The sequence below is a fragment of the Dreissena polymorpha genome, chromosome 1, assembly GCF_020536995.1.
Source record: "Dreissena polymorpha isolate Duluth1 chromosome 1, UMN_Dpol_1.0, whole genome shotgun sequence".
Taxonomy (NCBI): domain Eukaryota; kingdom Metazoa; phylum Mollusca; class Bivalvia; order Myida; family Dreissenidae; genus Dreissena; species Dreissena polymorpha.
In genome coordinates, this window is record NC_068355.1 from 182,009,065 (window position 1) to 182,031,193 (window position 22,129).

At 36.2% G+C, this 22,129-nt stretch overlaps 1 protein-coding gene and 1 long non-coding RNA gene across 2 annotated transcripts; both read left to right on the top strand.

Annotated features, from left to right (window-relative positions):
- Window positions 1-31: 31 nt before the first annotated feature.
- LOC127864166 (uncharacterized) lies at window positions 32-13,703 on the top strand. Its single transcript, XR_008041549.1, has 6 exons — window positions 32-821; window positions 1,447-1,595; window positions 3,652-3,881; window positions 7,758-7,996; window positions 8,862-8,946; window positions 13,483-13,703. It is a non-coding gene; the product is annotated as an uncharacterized LOC127864166 (long non-coding RNA).
- Window positions 13,704-14,541: 838 nt separating this feature from the next.
- LOC127864821 (uncharacterized) lies at window positions 14,542-18,668 on the top strand. Its single transcript, XM_052404717.1, has 4 exons — window positions 14,542-14,547; window positions 14,844-15,083; window positions 15,605-15,779; window positions 18,459-18,668. Exons 1-4 carry the CDS (start codon window positions 14,542-14,544, stop codon window positions 18,470-18,472), a joined length of 435 nt encoding a protein of 144 aa, XP_052260677.1. The 3' UTR covers window positions 18,473-18,668.
- The last annotated feature ends 3,461 nt before the right edge of the window (window positions 18,669-22,129 follow it).

A 22,129-nucleotide genomic window follows, 5' to 3' on the forward strand; every position in this document is an offset into this window, starting at 1 on the left:
GCAATGGCACCAGTCAGTCCCCAGTCCAGCACGACCCCTCCCCTGACACCTAGCTCCTCCACTTTTGACCTCCGGCCTCAAAGGGTCAGCATCATTGAAAAATTCCGTCCAGCAAAAAATTATGAGCACATAGAGTTTTCACACATTAATCTCAGCAACTGCAATGTCAGTGTTGAGTGATCCACACTTGAGCCTGATTGGTTTGTTAGACTCGAGAGCTGCAGGTGAAACAAGTATTACAGACATTAGGAGTTATTACTGCAGTTATGGTAACACTAACAGTCAGTTATTGCTGTTGAACATCACAACGAATAATACAAAGTTGGATAACTTGTTTCATTCTTTTTGGGACAAACAGAACAACAGCAAGGAACAGGAGAAAATCAAGGAATATTTGAAGAGTTTAAGTCAGAAGCGTACGCTTTCCGGCGGGGATACTGGACAATCCCGGTTTGTCCTCTCAGGTGTCCAAACTGTCCAAAGAGAAGGAACTTTTGACGCAGTTGCTAACAAAGAAAGGCAGCACCAACTTCGTTGTGAACACTCAGAGCAACCATGGCCATGCCTCAGGCGGGAAGTCCGACCAACAGCTGAAACAAGGTGCTAAAGTTGAACCCATCAGGGTTTGTAACTTCCCACTCCAATCCTAAACAGCCTGGCATTGAATCGGAGATAGAGAAGGTGTTGAAGAAAGATAGCAGTTTTGATGCGTCATCCAGTATGACCTTTGAACGCGACGTTCGTTCGTTCGTTAGAACTCAAACTCGGCCCTTAGCAATTTCAGCGAGGCTAGCATGTGGTCTCAGCTTCTTGAGCTTCAGGTCAGACCTTACAGTGTTATTTATTTGGTCAAAGTTTGGGCCACAATTCAGCAGGATTCCTAATCTCAAAAAGTCTATTCCATATTATTTCAATAATTACTGGCTTAATTCCCAATTAAATGTTTGCCAAAACAAATACTGTTTTTAATAGGTTGTGACATTGAGTTCATTTCCTTATTCAGCTTTATAAGTTGAACATAAGTACAATTTATATTTATAGCACTGATTCTAAATTTTTAAGTATTTGTTAGCAAAATGTTGTATTGCGTCATATTTAAAGTGGTAAAGTGTCACGTCTAAGGTGCTTAAGTTATTCCTGTTTTTTAATGTACAGATAAATATGGCAACTTGCTACATAATGTACTTTACCATGTATTCCTTGCTGTTTAAAACCCCAAAATTTCGATTTAACAAGTTGGTGCGCGTTATTCATTATTACAATGCTATTGCGAGGGCTAACTGGCGAAAAATAAATCATTATGCAATCCTAAATATAAAATATAGACTCAATGTGTTGCATTAAAAAGCAGGTGTGTTAAGTAAGGTGTTTCAACATACATTGTCAAGGCATATTCGTTTGTCACTAAAAACACTATTTTTAGTTTACTTTCCATTTCCTTTGCAGAAAACATTATAAGCAAACAAGACAAACATCATGAATGTTTAGGCAATCCCAATCCACTGATACTACAACTTGCTCAGGAAATTCAGCACGCCACCTTTTAACATCTTCTCACAAGGCGCTAAATCAACACTTCCAACAGCTGAGCCTTGGTGAGTTCAACTTTCATCCCGACGAGTCACTCGAGGTGAAACAATCTGATCTACAGATGGAGCAGGCGCTGAGTGACTCGTCTGTTAACGTGACTGACCTCCATATGTTGCTCTCTAATAATGTGAACCTGACGCCTGAGGAGCAGTGTTGTCCTACATTCCCTGTTCTGGGTGGTGACTTTGGCATCAAGACTCACCAGTCTCTGTCTATGGCCCTGTCAAAGCAGCAGCAGCAACAAAAACAGGAAGTATTTCAGCTGCACTCTGGAAAAACAGGGCTTAATGCATGTGCCTTAAGTGTTTTACCCACAAAAGCGTGTTAAGTCTGCCCGCTCTTATCAGTGACCACACTTTCTGAATATGCCTTTAAATAAAAAATTCCACCAAAGCGGAAAGTGTTGTGGCTGATGAGTTTGCGCAGAATGCACAGGCTTATCTGGAACGACTTTTTAAGCTTATGCATTTAGCCCATTTAAAGACTTTAGAGTTGCACATTTAGTTCACGTAATCAGTTCTTTTTCTGATCTATTAAGAGAAAATTACCAATCAGGAATTTTGTTTTTTTGACAGGCGACAGGTCAAATTTAGTAAATAAATACAAATAAAAGTTGATTTAATATCAGCTTTAATCATTAAGGGTCAGGGCATATTTCCATAAATTTAATGCCCCCTTTCGAAGAAGAGGGGGTAATATATTGTTTTGCTCATGTCGGTCGGTCCGTCCACCAGGTGGTTTCCGGATGATAACTCAAGAACGCTTGGGGCTAGGATCATGAAACTTCATAGGTACATTGATCATGACTCGCAGATGACCCCTATTGATTTTGAGGTCACTAGGTCAAAGGTCAAGGTCACAGGTGAAGGTCACAGTTACTGGAAATAGGCATTTTAAGGATTTAGCATGGTTCAGACAAGGGAAACAACTACCGTTTATGCATGTCCTTTTTATTACAGCATTTGCCTCCCTTTAATTCATTTAAAATCTCATTTTACAGCAGAGATTCCAAATCTGACCTGTAAATGAGCCCCATATTTACTGCCAGTGCTAGGTTACCTTTTCCCATTTGATCATTCTTAAGTATTGGTATTGTAATGCTGCTGCTACTGCTACTTCTACTACTACTACTACTACTACTACTTCTACTACTACTACTACTACTTCTACTACTACCACTACTACTACTACTATAACTACTACTACTACTACTACTACTCCTTCTCCTCCTCCTCCTCCTCCACCACCACCACCACCACCACCACCCCCCCCCACCCACCCACCCACCCCCCCACCCACCCACCCACCCCCCCACCCACCACCACCACCACCACCACCACCACCTACGTTCACAGTGACAAAAAACTTTTTCACACAATGGCTGCTACTACAACTTATAGCCCATATAGGGGGGCATGCATGTTTTACAAACAGCCCTTGCTTTGTACAGAAATTCAGCCTCTTAACCAAAAGTTTTTGTTGTTTTCATTTGTGTATTTAAAATATTCCCCATTTGTTAATTAAACAAAATACTTATTAAATGCTGTTTAGTTTAAATTAAAAAAATATTGAAATGCAGTCAACATTCTATGAAATAATTATCTGCATTTATTTTCAATAAGAATATGTATTAAAATTAACTAAATTTTTTTTTTTTACATAAATTGAAATTACCAACCTTTCTAGATTTTCAATATACAAATATGTCCCTGGAGTGAGAATATACCCTGAAGATATTTATTAATTATTATGAGTTGTGACATTGGAGGATATTCTACGTCACAATTATTACAAAACTTGTTTGACTAGACAGCAATGACACTTTTTTAGCTGAAAGTATTTTTATATGGATTAGAAGATGTTATTTTCCATTCTCCATTCTCTTAATGATTCTAGTATGGCAGTTGTCAGTTGCTGGCATTATTATATGCACTTAGTAAATCCAGGAAAAGGTTAACTTAATGACCACACTTTCATGACTAAAATGCATTTTTATTTGTGTAGAGGTCTATAAAAAATTGATAAAATTCCTGGATTTTCTCGTTTTTGCGATTCCTACAGGACCCCATGCAATCACACATCTGTACACAGCGGAACAACAAGAGGCTCTCTGGTCAGCTGGGCCTGGACGCCCGGCGACAATTCCTGGGTGTAGGTGGTGAGCTCTTGGGTCAGGAATTTGGGGCAAAGCTCAAGGAGGCTCCAACTTCCCTTCTCAGGGGCCGAGATTACCTCATCTACAAGATTGTTATGCAAAGAGTTTCACAGTCGTTCAAATAATTTTTGGTAAGGTAAGGATTTTGTCTTCTTTTTTTCCTACTAGAGGCCTCAAAGATTGGACGCATTTGGATACCATGATATCTGTTGTCCATCCTTTTGTGAGATGTTTGTGTTTGTCTGTCAACTTTTTGTCAACGGACATTCCCTCCTGAAGTACTGGACAGAATTAAATGAAATCTCACAGAAATGTTCCTTGGGTGTTCAATTTTTTCTTGTTTGAAACTGCATTGCCAAGAGGTTTAATGTTTGGTTTGCTACAATGTAAAGTATGTCCTCTAAAAGTGTTACCAAATTATGTCCCTGGGGTCAATACTGGCTTTGCCCTGGGATTTCCTAGTTTTACATATCCATATATAGGGACAGCAAAAATCTTTGTTTGAAACTTTCATATTTGGTATGGAGCACCATCTAGAGGTCCTCTACATAGTTTGTTTGATTAATGCACCTGGCCCTAGTGGTCATTGACTGATCCAAGTAAAACCTTTAAAACAAATGGGCTAAAGAACAACGTTCATTGGGTTCATATTTGGTCCATGTAACGGATGCCATTTCTGATTGCATTGAATACATTTCTGGGATTTTTTAAGATCTATCTGTTCTAGGGGCCTTATCCTCACAAGTTCAGACCCAGAGAACCATGATTCCCAACTGCAACACAGGCAGTACATCTCAACAGGTGAGTCCCAATAATAGTTTGTTTCACTAGTTATTTGTGAGCAAAGCTCACAAATAATGCAGACGCAATTTTGCAAATCAGTATGGATCAGTATGGGGTTAGGTACGGCAGGAACCGTAACCCATGACTGCCTGTGTGGATAACTCCAGTGAACTTTAGCAGACGATAATGCTAAAAGGCTTTAAGCGTCTGCTTTCATAACTGCATCTACCTGTTCTCACTGGTACAGTGCATAGAGTGTATTTAACAACTTGTAGCAAGACAACGTTGGCCAGTCTAGTGTTTATCATTGAAATCTGTACATATTGGCTGCTTTCAGGGAAAACGGGGCTTAAAAGCCGAATCTCACTTGCTTGATTTTGCAATGGTAAAATATTAACCAACATTAACTAGTAGGCTGGGTTTATCTGCCAGTGATTTGCTGCTAACATTAGAGTGTTTATAAATAGAAACACGTGTTTGAGCAGACAGCATTTGGTATACTGTTGAATCTGTATTTACATGTAAACTTGATTTGAGTCATTCGCGTTCATAACCTTTCAAGTGGGCGGTGCTTAGCATTAACAGGGTAATTTGAATTTCAAGCATACAACAAAAAACTTATTCTGTAAGTCAATAATCTATATAACTTTTAACCACCAAATTACACATACATATTGTTTCAGTGTGCGAAATTCGCACTAGCCCGAAGGGTTTTGGCTAGTGAAAATCCATTCGGGCTGGTGGGAATTTAAGAATTTGTATAGTTGGGCTAGTAAGAAATTTTACTTTTTATATACGTTTATAAGAATTTGGGCTATTACTTTAAAATCTGAATTTCACACACTGTTGTTTGTATACTAAAGTATATGTATGCCAAATTTCATTGGAAAATATTAAATACCAACTTAAATATTATGAGAATAATCATTTTTGTTTTCTGCTGTTGACACACCAGTGTACAACTGAAAAGTAGACATCTTGTGAGTTTGTGGCCCTTTTATACTTCTTCTCTGGTGTTTACTGAATGTCAAATAAGATTAGCCTTTGCACACTGATAAGCTGTATCAATGATTTGAAAAAAAAACACACATCTTGACCTTTGTTTTATGACACACTCTTTATAAATTTGAATGGGTTGTGATCATTTCAAACTTGCGTTACAAAAAGCTATAACATAATTTTGAAAACTGAGTTGCGTCTAAGATAATACAACAGGGAACAAATTCAGTGCCTTCAGCGCTTTGATTTTGGAAATGGGTAAGGGCTATTTGGATTGGGGAAAATTGGGTTGTTTTGAGTAAAATGAATAAAATTGAAGTTGCGGTTGTTTTTGCTAATACGTACTTTAATATTGAGGATAAAAGTTTGTTCGGTATTATATTTACTCTTGTGGAACTTGTAAAGCTGAATAGGAAAAAGAATGAAATACTGCAATATTTTTTCTCTTTGTTTTGAAAACCTTTAATTATTAATGTCATGCAGTCATTTTGGAAAAATGTATACTTTGTTACATTTGGAATGGGGCAGAACATCCCCAACTTAATATATATATAAAAACTGAGGTAGTCCCTTGTCATTGGAAAAGGGATTACTGTTGCACAGCTGTGACCGCGATCCTTTCATAGTAAGTCTCGTTCTGGGAAAGCTGGTCTTAATGCATGTGCTGCCTAAAGCCTCGCCCAAGATTAGCCTGTGCAGTATACATAGGCTTATAATTGACAACACTTTTCACTTTTAGGGAATTTTGTTTAAGGTTGTCTCTTCTCCAGGAAAATCCTGTCTTGGCCAAAGGTTTTGTCCCTGATAAGCGGACTGCACATGCATTAAGCCCAATGTTCCCAGAAAGCGGCTTGTATAACCTTAAGACTTTGATGCAATTAAGCTTTAACAAATTGTTAATACCCAAGTGCTAACTCAGTTTTCTGCACTTTCCTTAATTGACCAGTATATCTTATTTTTATTTGACAGTTCAGCGCAAAACTATTGCATCTCATATAGAAATGTGAAGAAGATACAACAGTTTCAGGGTTGACCCTCAAATTGAGGTTTAAAGTGAACATCTAGAGCTTTATATATAAAATGCCAATAACATACAAATTATATGTAGTACCAACAAAACTGCCTTTTATATGTAGATACCAACAAAACTGCCTTTTTAACTCTTGACAAAGTCATGTTCCATATCAAATGCAATGATCGTAATGGAACTTCCATTTCTTTACAAAAGGGTCAATATTGTTTGTGCCTTTGCATTATATGGGTTTTATATTTGTGGAGATCAGGATAGCAACTTTATTAAAAAATAATGTCTGTAATTATATGCAAATGATAGTAGTAGTAGTATAAAAAGCTTTGTATTGACTACATAAGAAATGTCCCTTATTGCTATAGCCCCCAGAAGTATCTATAGCAATATGTGATGTATATTTGAAGATCTTTTTAAAGCTAACTTAAGCATAAAGTGATCTGGTAAGCAATTGTGATAACTATATGACATGCATTGTGCTGTGTGTGTGGTCAACTTTTAGCTCATTACCACTCTAGATGTTTACTTTGTTTATCCAATCTTGATGAAACTTGATCAGAATGATGATTATCTGGACAAAATCTAGGCTGATTTCGTATCTAGGTCACTTGCATCCCAAAACTAGGTAATCATGTCACTAGGTCAAACCTTTAAAACCCTTGATGCCACTATATGCCAGAATGGTTATCTTTTCATTTCTGATTACACAGCCAATGTTCACTTTGTGTTGTACTTAAAAGTGCTAAATATTAGTTTTAAAAAAGACGTATTATAGGTGAAAATGTGGTGGCTGCAAGTGGGCTGTCGAGCGTTTTGCATCCACAATTACGTCTGCTCTGTATATAAAAACGTCGGATCATTATGAAAGTTGTTGATAATGTTTTGATCATAATATCACAACCAAGTTTAGTAACCAGCCAGATTGCCTGTAGCACTTCCAAAATAAGTCTTTGTTTAATGAAGAAAAATTGACCCTTAGACTTGTCTGCAATTGCACTCACAATCAATGTAAACTAGTCTTCTAAACAGTTGTATTTTGTTGGCATTCTTGTTTTTCATTTTTGTATGAACTGTCAAAAAAATGACAGTTCATAAGTGTACTGCTCACATTGCAAAATTGTGTAATGCTATGTAGATGTCTGTGTCTAATGGTATGTCAAATGGTGACTCAAGTTTCACATTGTTGATTTTTTTATTTCACAGAACAGCATGTCACTTAACAAGCACCCTACCCTGAAAACCTCCCTGAGCTAATGAACAGTTCAACTGCGCCAAACGTGACCCTTAAGAGAAATGAGATTCCAAGAAATGTCAAACCGGTAGCAATCTAGGCTCCATTAGCAGCCTCAGTCGTGGGGAACTGGTTCATGATGTATCCGTGGTCTTAATGATCTCTGAACATCTCAACAACACAGCAACAGTAGAGCAACATGAACTGCAAGGTGGGGGTGTGAATAAATGATAATTAAACCCCACAAACCAAGTTTTGTAGAGGGTATGTTGGAGTCAATATTTTGTAAGTTGGTCAGTTTGAGGGGCTTCATATAATGTAAAAAGATTTGTAACAAATAACACATACATTTCTCAAGGGATTACATTCAAACTTCAATTTTGTGAACCCCATGCAGTGTTGCTTGTGGGTTAGTGGTCATTTTGTGACAAAGCCCTAACTTATCATTGGCTGAGTCACTCTCTTGCACACTATTTATTTACTGTCTCTGTATCCCATCATACATGGGAATTCAGAGGCTGTGTAACTTATATTTTATTCACAATAATAAAGTGACCACAGTTGCCCTGAAGTTTGTGAATAGATGTTTTTATTATTCAAGAAAACATAAAATCACTTGAAACACTTGTGATCTATGTTTTTATGCTTCCCCAAAATGTATTTTGGGGGGAGCATATAGTCGCCGCTTCGTTTGTCCGTGTGTATGTCTGTCTGTCTGTCCATGCAAAATTTTTGTCCAGGCTATTTCTCAGCAACTAATGACCGGAATTCAATGAAACTTAATGGAAAGCGTCACTACCAAGAGGAGATGTGCATATTATCAGCGGGTTCTGGTTGCATGATTTTTCACAGAATTATGGCCCTTTGAAATTTTCTAAAAAAAAATCTTTCCCTCCAACTACTGTGCCCTCAAGACGTTTCCTTTTACCTGAATATATAGTGCAATATTGTGCCAAAAAAACCTTTGGGAAGCATCACCCGTCTCCGACGATTTCTTGTTAAATGTAGGAACTGTGTTGCAAAATATAAATTATGTTTCATTGAACCAAATTTTTCAATATATACTTGTTTTTCAGCTGTGAATGGTCAGTGTCCAGCTGTATCCTAGCAACCAAGCCACACCAGCACATCAGAAAAAAAAACAACAGCAGCAGCAGTTTGGTAAGCTGTCTTGCATGTTTTAGCTACCTTGGCGTAGCAGTTTGTAACAATGTCAGCATAATATGAATTATTTTAATAAAACCTAATGGAGTTCATGAAGATATTTGTGGATTTTTGAGTAAAGATCATAATGGTATATGACACAATGGATCGACAACACTGGTGCATATGCATTAAACTATTATAAGTATTAATGCAAAAATGTCAATTTACATTTAATTTGTTCTCAACCATTTTAATATTAACTAGTTATATGTGTTTCAAAATATATATAGGATCTGGCACAAGTTGTCATATCATACCATATTTTATTAAACGAGTTCAGGAATTTTGTTAGTAAGCAAGCCTTTGGCGAGCTTTCTAACCAATTTCCTGGACGAGTTTAATAAAATATGGTATGATATGACAACGAGTGTCAGATCTTTTTTAGCTCATCTATTTTTGGGAAAAAAAATGAGCTATTGTCATCACCTTGGCGTTGGCGTCGGCGTTGGCATCCGGTTAAGTTTTGCATTTAGGTCCACTTTTCTCAGAAAGTATCAATGCTATTGCATTCAAACTTGGTACACTTACTTACTATCATGAGAGGACTGGGCAGGCAAAGTTAGATAACTCTGGCATGCATTTTGACAGAATTATGTGCCCTTTTTATACTTAGAAAATTGAAAATTTTGGTTAAGTTTTGTGTTTAGGTCCATTTTATTCCTTTAGTATCAAAGCTATTGCTTTAATATTTGCAACACTTACTAACTATCATAAGGGGACTGTGCAGGCAAAGTAATGTAACTCTGACTGGCATTTTGACAGAATTATGTGCCCTTTTTATACTTAGAAAATTGAAAATTTGGTTAAGTTTTGTGTTTAGGTCCACTTTATTCCTACAGTATCAAAGCTATTGCTTTCATACTTGCAACACTTATTATCTATCATAAGGGGACTGTGCAGGCAAAGTTATGTAACTCTGACTGGCATTTGGACGGAATTATGGGCCCTTTATACTTAGAAAATTGAAAATTTGGTTAAGTTTTGTGTTTTGGTCCACTTTACCCCTAAACTATCATAGATATTGCTTTCATACTCGGAACACTCGCAAACTATCATAAGGGTACAGTAAAAGGACAAGTTGCATAACTCGGGTTGTCATTTTTACGGAATTATGGCCCTTTTTTGACTTAGTAACTTTGAATATATGGTTAAATTTTGTGTTTTGATCCACTTTACTTCTAAAGTATCAAGGCTATTGCTTTCAAACTTCAAATACGTGCATGCTATGATGAGGTTACTGTACCTGGCAAGTTGAATTTTACCTTGACCTTTGAATGACCTTGACTCTCAAGGTCAAATTATTAAATTTTGCTAAAAATGCAATTACTTCTTTATTTAAGATTAGATTTGATTGATACTTTGACAAAACTACTCTTACCTGACATACCACAATAGACTCCACCCAAACCATCCCCGTCCCCTTCCCCCCCTCCCCGAATTCCCCCCCCCCCCCCCCCCCTATTTTTTTTTTTTTTTTTTTTTTAAGATCATCTCACAAATGACCACCACACCCTCACACTATACTATACCCCCACCCCCCACCCCCAATTTGTTTTTTTTTTAAACGGTTAAAAACAAATATTTATTTTTATTTTTTTATGTTTGAAATACCGTCCAACCATCGCACCCAAGAATATCCCCCCAACCCCCCTCCTCAACCCCCCCCCCCAAAATTTCCCCCCCCCCCTAATTTTTTTTTCTTTTTAAAGATCATCTCACAAATGACCACCACACCCTCACACTATACCCCAACCCACCCCATCCCCCATTTTTTTTTTACCGCATTTTTGGAAGATAATGTAATAAATGTCCACGCCCCCACACTATACAATCCTCTTCACTCCACCCCTCCCTCCTTTGTGATTGAAAATGAGAGTCCCTTTACCTTTAAAAAGAAAATAGATGAGCAGTCTGCACCCGCAAGGCGGTGCTCTTGTTTCCCAATTAGAAGGGTTCTGCCCTTTTTCCTAAAACAGTGAAAAAAGAGCTTAAGAGTCAACAATGTAAGGTTGAATGATTTCCTACCTAGAAAATTAAGGTAATTATCTTAATATTTAAGAGATTTATCAATGTCACAATTTTCACTCTGCATCAATTTTTAATCCAATTATTACCAAAATTTGCTCTTTTATGCCCCCCTTCGAAGAAGAGGGGGTATATTGTTTTGCACATGTCGGTCGGTCCATCGGTCAGTCCGTCTGTCCATCGGTCCGTCCACCGAATTGTTTCTGGATGATAACTCAAGAACGCTTACGCCTAGGATCATGAAACTTCATAGGTACATTGATCATGACTTGCAGATGACCCCTAATGATTTTCAGGTCACTAGGTCAAAGGTCAAGGTCAGGGTGACTCGACACAGTAAAATGGTTTCCGGATGATATCTCAAGAACGCTTACGCCTAGAATAATGGAACTTCATAGGTACATTGATCATGATTCGCAGATGACCCCTATTGATTTTCAGGTCACTAGGTCAAAGGTCAAGGTCACAGTGACAAACAACGTATTCACACAATGGCTGCCACTACAACTGACAGCCCATATCGGGGGGATGCATGTTTTACAAACAGCCCTTGTTTGAGTTAGAGTGATAAATCACCAGAGCGCCTGTTGTTCAGTTTGGTATCGATCTTTGATTGCATGGGTTCCTGCAATGGCTGCCACTACAACTGACAGCCCATATGGGGGATGCATGTTTTACAAACAGCCCTTGTTTGAGTTAGAGTGATAAATCACCAGAGCGCCTGTTGTTCAGTTTGGTATCGATCTTTGATTGCATGGGTTCCTGCAATGGCTGCCACTACAACTGACAGCCCATATGGGGGATGCATGTTTTACAAACAGCCCTTGTTTGAGTTAGAGTGATAAATCACCAGAGCGCCTGTTGTTCAGCTGGGTATCGATCAAGGTCACAGTGACAAACAACGTATTCACACAATGGCTGCCACAACAACTGACAGCCCATATAAGGGGGGATGCATGTTTTACAAACAGCCCTTGTTTGAGTTAGAGTGATAAATCATCAGAGCGCCTGTTGGTCAGCTGGATATCGATATTTGATTGCATGTGTTCCTGTAGGAGCTGGCTCTTAAAACAAAATCCAATTTAAATAAATATTAAAAATAAATAAAAATAAGAATTTTATATATAGTATTTAAATAACTGTTTTACTAAAATTAATAAGAATGCAACAATTCTATTAAAGCGGATCTCTTTTATGCAAGGAAAAACTTTTGGTTCAGTGGTTGAATTTCTGCTGAAAAAAAAAGACAAAGTATTCCATGCATGATTAAAACTTATCTGATCAACTGTTATAAGCTATTTATTCACCTAATTTGACCAATTTAAAAACACATTTCCCATTTGATGCTACGAACTTTTCCTCAATCAGGCAGGAAAATGACTCATGTTAGTGAACTATATTAGCCTCATTCTGGGAAAATAGGACTTCATGCATGTGCATAAAGTGTCATGCCAGATTAGCCTGTGCAATATATCAAGGACAAAACTTTACCGATTATGCTGCGTTGGTCGTTTAGAAAAGGCTGTCTTCAAATAAAAAATTCCATAAAAGAGGTGTCATTCCTGATTAGCCTGTGCATTCTGCAACGGCTAATCTGGGATGACACTTTAAGCACATTCATTAAGCCCCGTGGCCCAGAGCACTGCTCAAATACTTGTTGTTGTTGTTGTCGTTGCTGCTGCTGCTTCAACCATGCCATAGACAGAGATGGAGCAAGTCCCGATGCTGAAGTCGCCCCTGTTTTGGGGGTCATATATCTCTGACCTGGGAACTCTGGTTCTAAGAAAAGTCTTCCTTTAAATGAAAAATTAAATAAAAGCAGAAGGTCTTATCTGATTAGCCTGGTTTTCTCAGCAAGGTTCAAGTATTGTAGGAAAACCTGGGGCAGCTGCATGTGGGCTGTTGGGCAGTGGATGGCCCTTATTACTCCGGCTCTCTGTTTGAAGCCAATATAAAACGGATCATCATGAAAGTTGTTACCAATTTTTGTGGGCATAATATCTTGTACTAGTGTAGTAACCAGCCATATCGCCTGTAGCACTTCCAAAATATGTTCTTGTTCAATGGAGGAAATTGACCTTTTAACATGTCTGACATTGCACTGACTGTCAATGTAACCCAGTCTTCTATAAGGGTGTATTTTGTTGGCATTCTTGTTCTTCGTTACTTTGGTGTATTAACTGTCTAAAAAATTTGTTCTCGTCTAAGCATACATGCCATCAGAATTTATGCAATTGACATAATTTTCTTAACAGTTCATACACTTTTGAGTGTACTGCTCACATTGCAAAACTGTATAATGATTTGTATAGTCTATGTACTGTGTCTAATTTTATTTGAAATGGTGACTTTCCTTCAATTAAGGACCCTGTAGTGATGAATATAATGATGGCCTGCTTGTGCAACTGGAACTTTACTTTGTTGATATTTTATTCAACAGTTTTTTTGTGTGTTTTTATTTAACAGGACAACATATCAATGAATGTGGCTCCATTCCCAGAAAAACACGCCAAGATAATGAGCAGTGTCATTGCGCCAAACATGATCCTTCAAGTATACTTGGAGCCCAATGTCGCTTCAACAGCGGTCGCCAAGCCTGAGCCTTGTGAGCTCAGGGGGAGGGGTCATGATGCACATGGGCTTGCAACTTTCCCCAGGCTTCTCTCAGTAGCAGTGGAACAACATGGCAGCCCAGATCAGCTGGTTGTTTGTTTCATCTAATACTTGGCTAGTATACGGCCGTAAACCCAATGTTGAAAAGTATTTAATCATGTTTTTCTTAATTGACTGCCTAAAATTCCCAATATAAAGTTTCCTAATAGGTCTCAAATATATATATTTTTTAAACTAAAAGGGAACATTTTGTTATTTGTCCTATCCAACTCTATAGGTTGAACCTAAGTTATTATAATATTCAAAAAACTTTTTCAACATTTTTAATTTTTTTTTATATTTTTTTAAAGCAAATAATACATCTTTAAAACTTTGCAACCAAAGTCTGACAGGGTCACAATGCATTCTCAGTCACTGTCTGTTGGTTTGTCCGTTGGTCTGATTAAAATTGTATCTGTTTGTGGAACAATTAATAGAACTCAAGCAGTTAAATTGAAACTGCAACTTTGTCATCACCATGAAAAACAAATATCATGGTGAAATTTCCAACTTAACAACGCAAAAAAAAATTCTTAAACCCATGTTCATCATAGAAATTCTATGATAGAATAATATAGCAAGACTATGTGTTGGACTGTGTGATATGAAAAATTGATATTTTATTTGTCACAATTTCAACAAAAAAGTATTTATTACAATGTATAAAACAGATGAAAAAAACATGAAGCTGTGTCACTGTTGGAAATAATAATTTTTCAAGTTATTCTCCTAAAAAAGATGTAAAAATGCTGTGCCACTCATGAAAATATGAATACTTACCCAACAAACAATTGTGGTATGAATAACTACATTTAGCCGACTTCTATTGTTTAATTTTTTTGTGCTGGAAATCTGTTTTTCAGGGCATCCAAAATGAATGTTGGTAATTAATCTTATATTAATTAGATAATTTGTGGAGAGGGGGTGACTTTACCAAGCAAAAAGAAAAGCATATCAAGCAAGAAAGAACACGGAACTAAAAATAGAAGCTTTGTAATGGATATTGCAGATTGTTATTCCTTGAAAGAGCTGTATTGTTGGTTAATGTACAGAAGCAAGTGCCAAAAAGAGTTATCGTTCATGACATTGTTATCAGCATGAAAAATGAAATGAAATTATCGTTTATGACATTGTGCAATCTTTTATTGATATCCTCTCTCTATTTTCTTTCACAGCAAGGGGCCTCCCAATACAACAACTGTCACAGATCATTGTCTGGTGGCACTCAGCTTAAGACGTCGCCAAATCAGTGCTTCATGTTCAACAACCCACCATATACTAGCAACCAGACCACAATCGCACGGCAACAACAACAGCACCGCAACAACAACAGCACCAGCAGCAACACTCGGTTCAGCTGTCTTCAATGTTTTGATAACAACCTTCAGGCAGCAGTTCATTACAACGCCTGCTCTGTATGGATGATTATAATATGAGCCTCGTTCTGGTAAATGGGGCTTAATGCCTTTGTGTTAAGTGTCCCAGAATTTTGCTAAGAAGAGACTTCCTTTAATGAAAAATACCATTTGATTAAAAAGTGTACATTTCTGTAGCCTGTGCTGACTGCATTAAGCCCTGTTTTCTCAAAACCAGGCTCCTATTTATACTTCAAGATCACAATTTACACTTACATTAATTGTTGCTTGTGATATCAACTTGTACATATTAATTATCCGAAGTTTAATGTTAAAGCTAGGAACTGTTCGTTTACCAATATATTTCCATATATTTAGTTTTAACATTTTCATTTAAGCTTATTTCAATGAAAACCTCATGCTTATCGAGATACTCCCATGTACATTTTCTATGAGTGTTAGGATAAAATCCAGAGATCACTACCTGAAAGGTCATTGAACCCAGGACCTCATTATCACTAAGCAGACTTTATATCCGCTCCGCAAATGCGACCTTATAAGACTTCTCTTCTCTTGCTCAGGTCGTGGGTAAACCTGCTTTTTCCAAAACCCATTTGGTTCCCGGGGCCTTGGCTGTGACCCTCTTCACATCATGCCAAGCGCCATGTTTCTCCCTGGTCAACAGCACCATATTTATGGCGACAAAATTGGCTACAAAATCCTTGACATCAACCCAGTACCCCCTTTGGGGTAAAGGTAAGGTTCAGGGTCACGTGCGTCTGAAGTTCATGGCGATATGGACATATTTGATTAAGTGGTGCCTGTGGGCTTCGTTCCTTTAAAATTGATTGTTATTGCAAGATTTGTTTGAAATAGGAACAATTAAAAAAAAAGGAAAAAAATTGACCAGTATCAGTCACTATCTACTATATAAACTGATACTAAACTGTTTATGTATACATATTAACCATAATTAAGCATTACTTAATGGTTACCTTTAGTTAAAATAAGCAGTCAACAGTGTGTAGGGTTTCATGCTGTTAAGTCATTACTTTGACCTCATCTTTACTCAGTATGCCCTCTGTTACCAGCAAGACTCAACGTAACAGATGTCACACTCTCGATAGTTCAAAGTATATATATATATATATATATATATATATATATATATATATATATATATATATATATATATATATATATATATATATGTAGGGAGAACAATTTGACAGAACCCCAAATCTATGAAATATCTGTATTTTGTTACATAAGTTTGACATCGATTAACAAAGTTCTCATGTTAAAGAATTGCAGTGAAGTAAAACAATTGAGAATCGTTAGACTGATGATATCTAATGGCTTGTCCAATATGAAGTTTCAAAGTGTGTACTTGTTTAAATATGTATCATGTATGTACCCCTATTGTACAGTGAAATGTTGAATAACCCATCGGTAATTATCATCAACATATATTCCATAAAAAATACCACATACGGATAACTAGCACGATATCTATTTTTATGCCCCCCTTCGAAGAAGAGGGGGTATATTGCTTTGCTCATGTCGGTAGGTCGGTCCGTCCACCAGGTGGTTGTCAGACGATAACTCAAGAACGCTTGGGCCTAGGATCATGAAACTTCATAGGTACATTGATCATGACTTGCAGATGACCCCTATTGATTTTGAGGTCACTAGGTCAAAGGTCAAGGTCACGGTGACCCGAAAAAGTAAAATGGTTTCCGGATGATAACTCAAGAACGCATACGCCTAGGATCATGAAACTTCATGGGTAGATTGATCATGACTCGCAGATGACCCCTATTGATTTTGAGGTCACTAGGTCAAAGGTCAAGGTCACGGTGACCCGAAGTAGTAAAATGGTTTCCGGATGATAACTGAAGAACGCATACGCCTAGGATCATGAAACTTCATGGGTAGATTGATCATGACTCGCAGATGACCCCTATTGATTTTGAGGTCACTAGGTCAAAGGTCAAGGTCACGGTGACCCAAAATAGTAAAATGATTTTCGGATGATAATTGAAGAACGCATATGCCTAGGATCATGAAACTTTATAGGTAGATTGATCATGACTCGCAGATGACCCCTATTGATTTTCAGGTCACTAGGTCAAAGGTCAAGGTCACGGTGACCCGAAATAGTAAAATGATTTTCGGATGATAACTCAAGAACGCATATGCCTAGGATCATGAAACTTCATAGGTAGATTGAACATGACTCGCAGATGACCCTTATTGATTTTGAGGTCACAAGGTCAAAGGTCAAGGTCACAGTGACCCGAAATAGTAAAATGATTTTCAGATGATAACTCAAGAACGCTTTTGCCTAGGATCATGACACTTCATAGGTACATTGATCGTGACTTGCAGATGACCCCTATTGATTTTCAGGTCACTAGGTCAAAGGTCAAGGTCACAGTGACAAAAGTCGTATTCACACAATGGCTGCCAGTACAACGGACAGCCCATATAGGGGGCATGCATGTTTTACAAACAGCCCTTGTTTATGATTTAAACAATAAAATAAACATGTTTTATTATCCCCCGCCATAGGCGGAGGGATATTGTTTTGGCGTTGTCCGTCTGTCCGTCCCTCTTTCTGTCCGCCCCTCTTTCCGTCCGTCCGTCCGGCGTTTTTGTGTCCGAAGCCATATCTTAGAAGTGCTTTGGCGGGTTTCATTGAAACTTGGTATGAGCATATATATGGATAAGAGGATGATGCATGTCGAATGGCATTGTACACCATCTGTGAATAACGTAGTGATGGCTCTTTGCATCTTTAAAAAATGATTTTTTAGCTGAGTGTCAAATAAAACACTTTTGTGTCCAAATCATATTGGTGGGGGATATCAATTCAACGAATTTGCTTGTTAAATTATTGCTGTATGAAATTGTTAGTTCTACCTTTTAATGTGAATATTTCGGGGTCTTCACAGTTTTAGTTTAGCAAATGTCAGGTTGTGTGTTGTTGTTTTTATTTTAAAAAATGGAAAGCATAAATCTACGCCTGTCATGGAAATGTTTTACTTCTCAATGAATTCTGAAATAAAATGCAGTATAACTATAAAATCAACAACTATCTTTCCTTGTAAAAAATGGTAGTTTTTTATTTAGCAAAGCTCACAAGGATAACCATTAAATTTTCTTTATTAGGTCAGTTACTTTTCCTGCAAGCAACAACTGGCGTGGAAATAAACATGATGATGTCATGCAGTGTAGCTAATTATTTTACCGGTTATGCTGTGGAAATAATGATACTTAGTTACATCAATTTGTTTTATGGCCTCTTACAGATCCAAAACGATGTGGGTATACAAAACAGGGTTAGTGAATTCATATTTGGTTTCAGCAACACTCTCCGACCGTACTTGTTAAGTAAAAAGTTATGTAACTGCACATTATTTTCTTTCACAGCAATGTGCCCCTAGATACAAACATCGTCACAGATCTCTCTCCAATGGCTTGAAGCTGTACACATCACCAAACACCGTTTCATATTAAGCTACCAGCAGTATCCATGCAACAAACCCATTATTGCCCAGAAACAGCTACATCAGCAACAGTGGTCAATTAAGCCGTCAACCATGTTTTGTCAGCCAAGACGCAGTAGTTTGTTGAAACATAAGCTCAGTATGGATAGTTTTTTTTTTATATATTTTGTTATGAAGTTAAGAATGAAAAATTGTGAATTTAAATGTTGTTTCTGCTTAATAATTGTTATTTGAGAAAGATATTTTTCATTTTTGGTGAAGGGTGATACTTAGTATTGGAGGTATTTCATCTTAATATAGACTCGTATTAAACCAATGCATAATCACTCTCTTTATTCATTTAAGAAACAACAATATATTGATAAAGGTTCTAAGAAAGCAATATATAATGGCAAGAATTATAAAGCATTATAACTAATGAAATAAGTAATGCAACAATAAAAATAAGACTTTTGTAAAAAAAATAACTTATTCTGAAAGAAAGTGCATTTGGAAACAAACCTTACTAGTCTTATATATGCATTTAACCTAGCTTGTATGTTTTTTCTTTACACTTAGACAAATAAGTTATGTTGAACAATATATTCACACATAAATATTTCACCTTGCCTCTCTTCTACCTAGGTTGACCCACACCTCTCAGAGCAAATCAGTGGGCTTTGATGTCGCAGCACATCAACTCAAAGAGATCCATGCGAGGTCAGCCCTCACAACAGTGCCATACCATTACGTCCTCCAACTCACCCCAGTACTCACCTTGGTGTCAGGGAAAAATTCAAGGTCACATGGGCCTTGGTGGCCTTTGCATTATGGACTGGAGTGATGGGACATCTTCCACTTCAATTAAGATCTTGTTGCAATTATTTTCTCTTTAATAAGTCATTAATGAAAATGATTGCAATTACAAAAGGAATACATGCTGCTATGGATAAAAATCTCCAAACATATTAACCTGACATTGAAGTTGGACGCTTGGCTATGTTGTGTTTATTTAGTGTTGACATTAATGGAGTTTTTAGACAAAAGTGGAATGTGGGCGCATCTGTGATATGGTTGCCAGCACTTACTCTTATTTTGATCTTTCTATATTTCAGTCTGTATACAATACTTATTTGTTTGCTTAGGGGACTGAAGTATTTTATCAAGAATCGTGTGCAGTCTCATACAATTTAAAAAGCAAAATATTAATTAATTTACGACAAACTTGTTTTGTCTTCTGTAAATTGTAAATTCTGTATTGACAACTGGTATTATTTTTAAATATTTACTCAATTTCATCATATTTTAAAAGCTGTATACATGTTCAAAACGCTGATAATAGAAACAAAACCTTTGTTGTCATCATTTGAAAGAGGATTGTTTGAAATGAAGAAAATTTGAAAGGTTATCTTAACTTAAATTGCTATGTTTTTTTATGATATGGAAAGACTATAATTCTGTGGAATGTTTTCAATTAATCCATTTATTATGATGAGATTATTCATGAATACTAACCAATGATATAATTATAAATAGCTAATGGTGGATAAAACACTTATTACTAACATATTGTACTTATCTCTAGTGTTGACGTTTGTATTCGGACAGAATAGTTCATGATGCTTTGTATACACTGTGCAGGCTCGTATAGGAACCAGATTTTAATGTGCGTAAATGAGTGATATAACTTGACCAAGATTTTGAAATCACTTTAGTATACAGGTATATATATATTTACATTATGCTCTTCTTGATATATAGCAAAACACATCCATAGCCGTTGTAAATTATTTATGATTTGTGTTTTGTTTCAATTTGATGAACACACTGATGTTTTACGTGCATATTTTAGTTGCAAGACAATAAAAATAACCTTGTTTGTGTGAATGATCATATGTAACTTGTAAGATTTTATAGCTATATCAAAATGAAATATCTTGAAAACAAAAATATATTAAGTAATAGAAACACCTTGTTTTATACGATCATACGTTTAACATATCCAATAACAATCTCAGCACATATTGACAATATTTTTAATTATGAAGGAAATCATGTCAAAAAAAAATATGTGGAAATTTGGAAAACAATTTCATATCAAGTGAGAGCAATGGGATGTGCTTGAAATTGTCAATGACTGCAATTTAAAGTAATGCCTATTTATTAGTTTAGGTTGAATTGAATTCTAATTGCTCAACAAACACTTGTGTATTTGTTATAACAAAATTCATATTTAATGAATTTAAAAAAATCAATTTGATAGAATGACAATAGAGTGTTGAATTATTTTTGTAATTCTGACTTATATTAAAGCATGCACTTCACAATATAATATGGCACTTCAATATATTCATACACTTTTATGATATTATTATACTTGCTAATTATTTTATACTTGACATATAACTGACGCTTTGAAAGTTTTACACATATCTTAAAGCCAGACTTCCCCATAAAATCTGATTGTTTATATTCAAACTTTAATTCAAATCAAATGTTTTTGTTGTTGTTCAACAATTAAATAACCTTGGTGTATGTACATTTTATGTCATATTTCAATTACATATTATATTGATATTTACAGTGAGAACAAAACACACATTTTATTTTAATTTGTATCATTGTTTAGCTAAAATAAAATGGTAACCATACAAGTGTACAAACTATGATTATTGGGCTATATTGGTATGATTAATTTAATCTTTCGTCCAACACCAACGTGACATTTTGCTATGGTAAGGCTCTGTTGCATAAAGTGAATTATATGGAAATAGCTCCAAGGCCTTTATGAAGAAGAGCCTGTTTAACACATTATGATCTTTGACTCATCAATTGATTGCATCATTTTGTCTCATGTTTGTCAATATCTTCATATAGTAGATAACTACGTCTCTGCTTGTAAGTGAATTTTAATTATTCATGTTTAGATATTTCTCTAAACTGTAAACATACGTGTTAAATAACTATATCATTATTTTACTGTCTGTGTAATTAAATTAAATATTTTCTCTAGTGTTCTGTCATAACTGTCAATAACTGGTTTTTTTTAAGACAACGCAAATTATACTAATCATTGTGTAGAGTCAACCGCTACTATAATCAGTGGTTTGTTTGTAGAGGGATGTTATAATAATGTGTATGTATATATGTATATTTGTTGAACAAAATTTGTTGTTCCACTTTTGTTAATGTACATAGCTATCCCTTGAGTGGAAATATTGTTGTACGTTAACTATTTATTGCTATCAAAATAAAAAAAACATATGTGTTTTCTTACTTCTATATAACTTTTCATTATTTGAATAAAGCCCCCCCCCACCCCCTTAATTGGGAGACACACGAATTTTGTTCGTATGTCAGATAGTTAACCGTCACACTTTAATTCTGTTTAAAATCATGAGAATCATTCATTACAGAGCTTTCATATTTCATGTGTGTACGGGTACAAGACCATTGCTGATTATGTGCTTAGTATGTCAATGTCACAAGGGTCACATTTTTTAGATGTAAATGAAACTTATATACGAACTATTTGATTATATAACCGATATAATTGATATAACTTCATACGATTGCTCAGCAACATCAGACACTGTCTTGAGTGAAATTTTCCAA

Excerpts from the sequence above, each read along its gene's own strand:
- LOC127864821 (XM_052404717.1), top strand. Across the intron at positions 15,084-15,604 it reads TTCATTACAACGCCTGCTCT|GTCGTGGGTAAACCTGCTTT; the intron begins GTATGGATGATT and ends TCTCTTGCTCAG.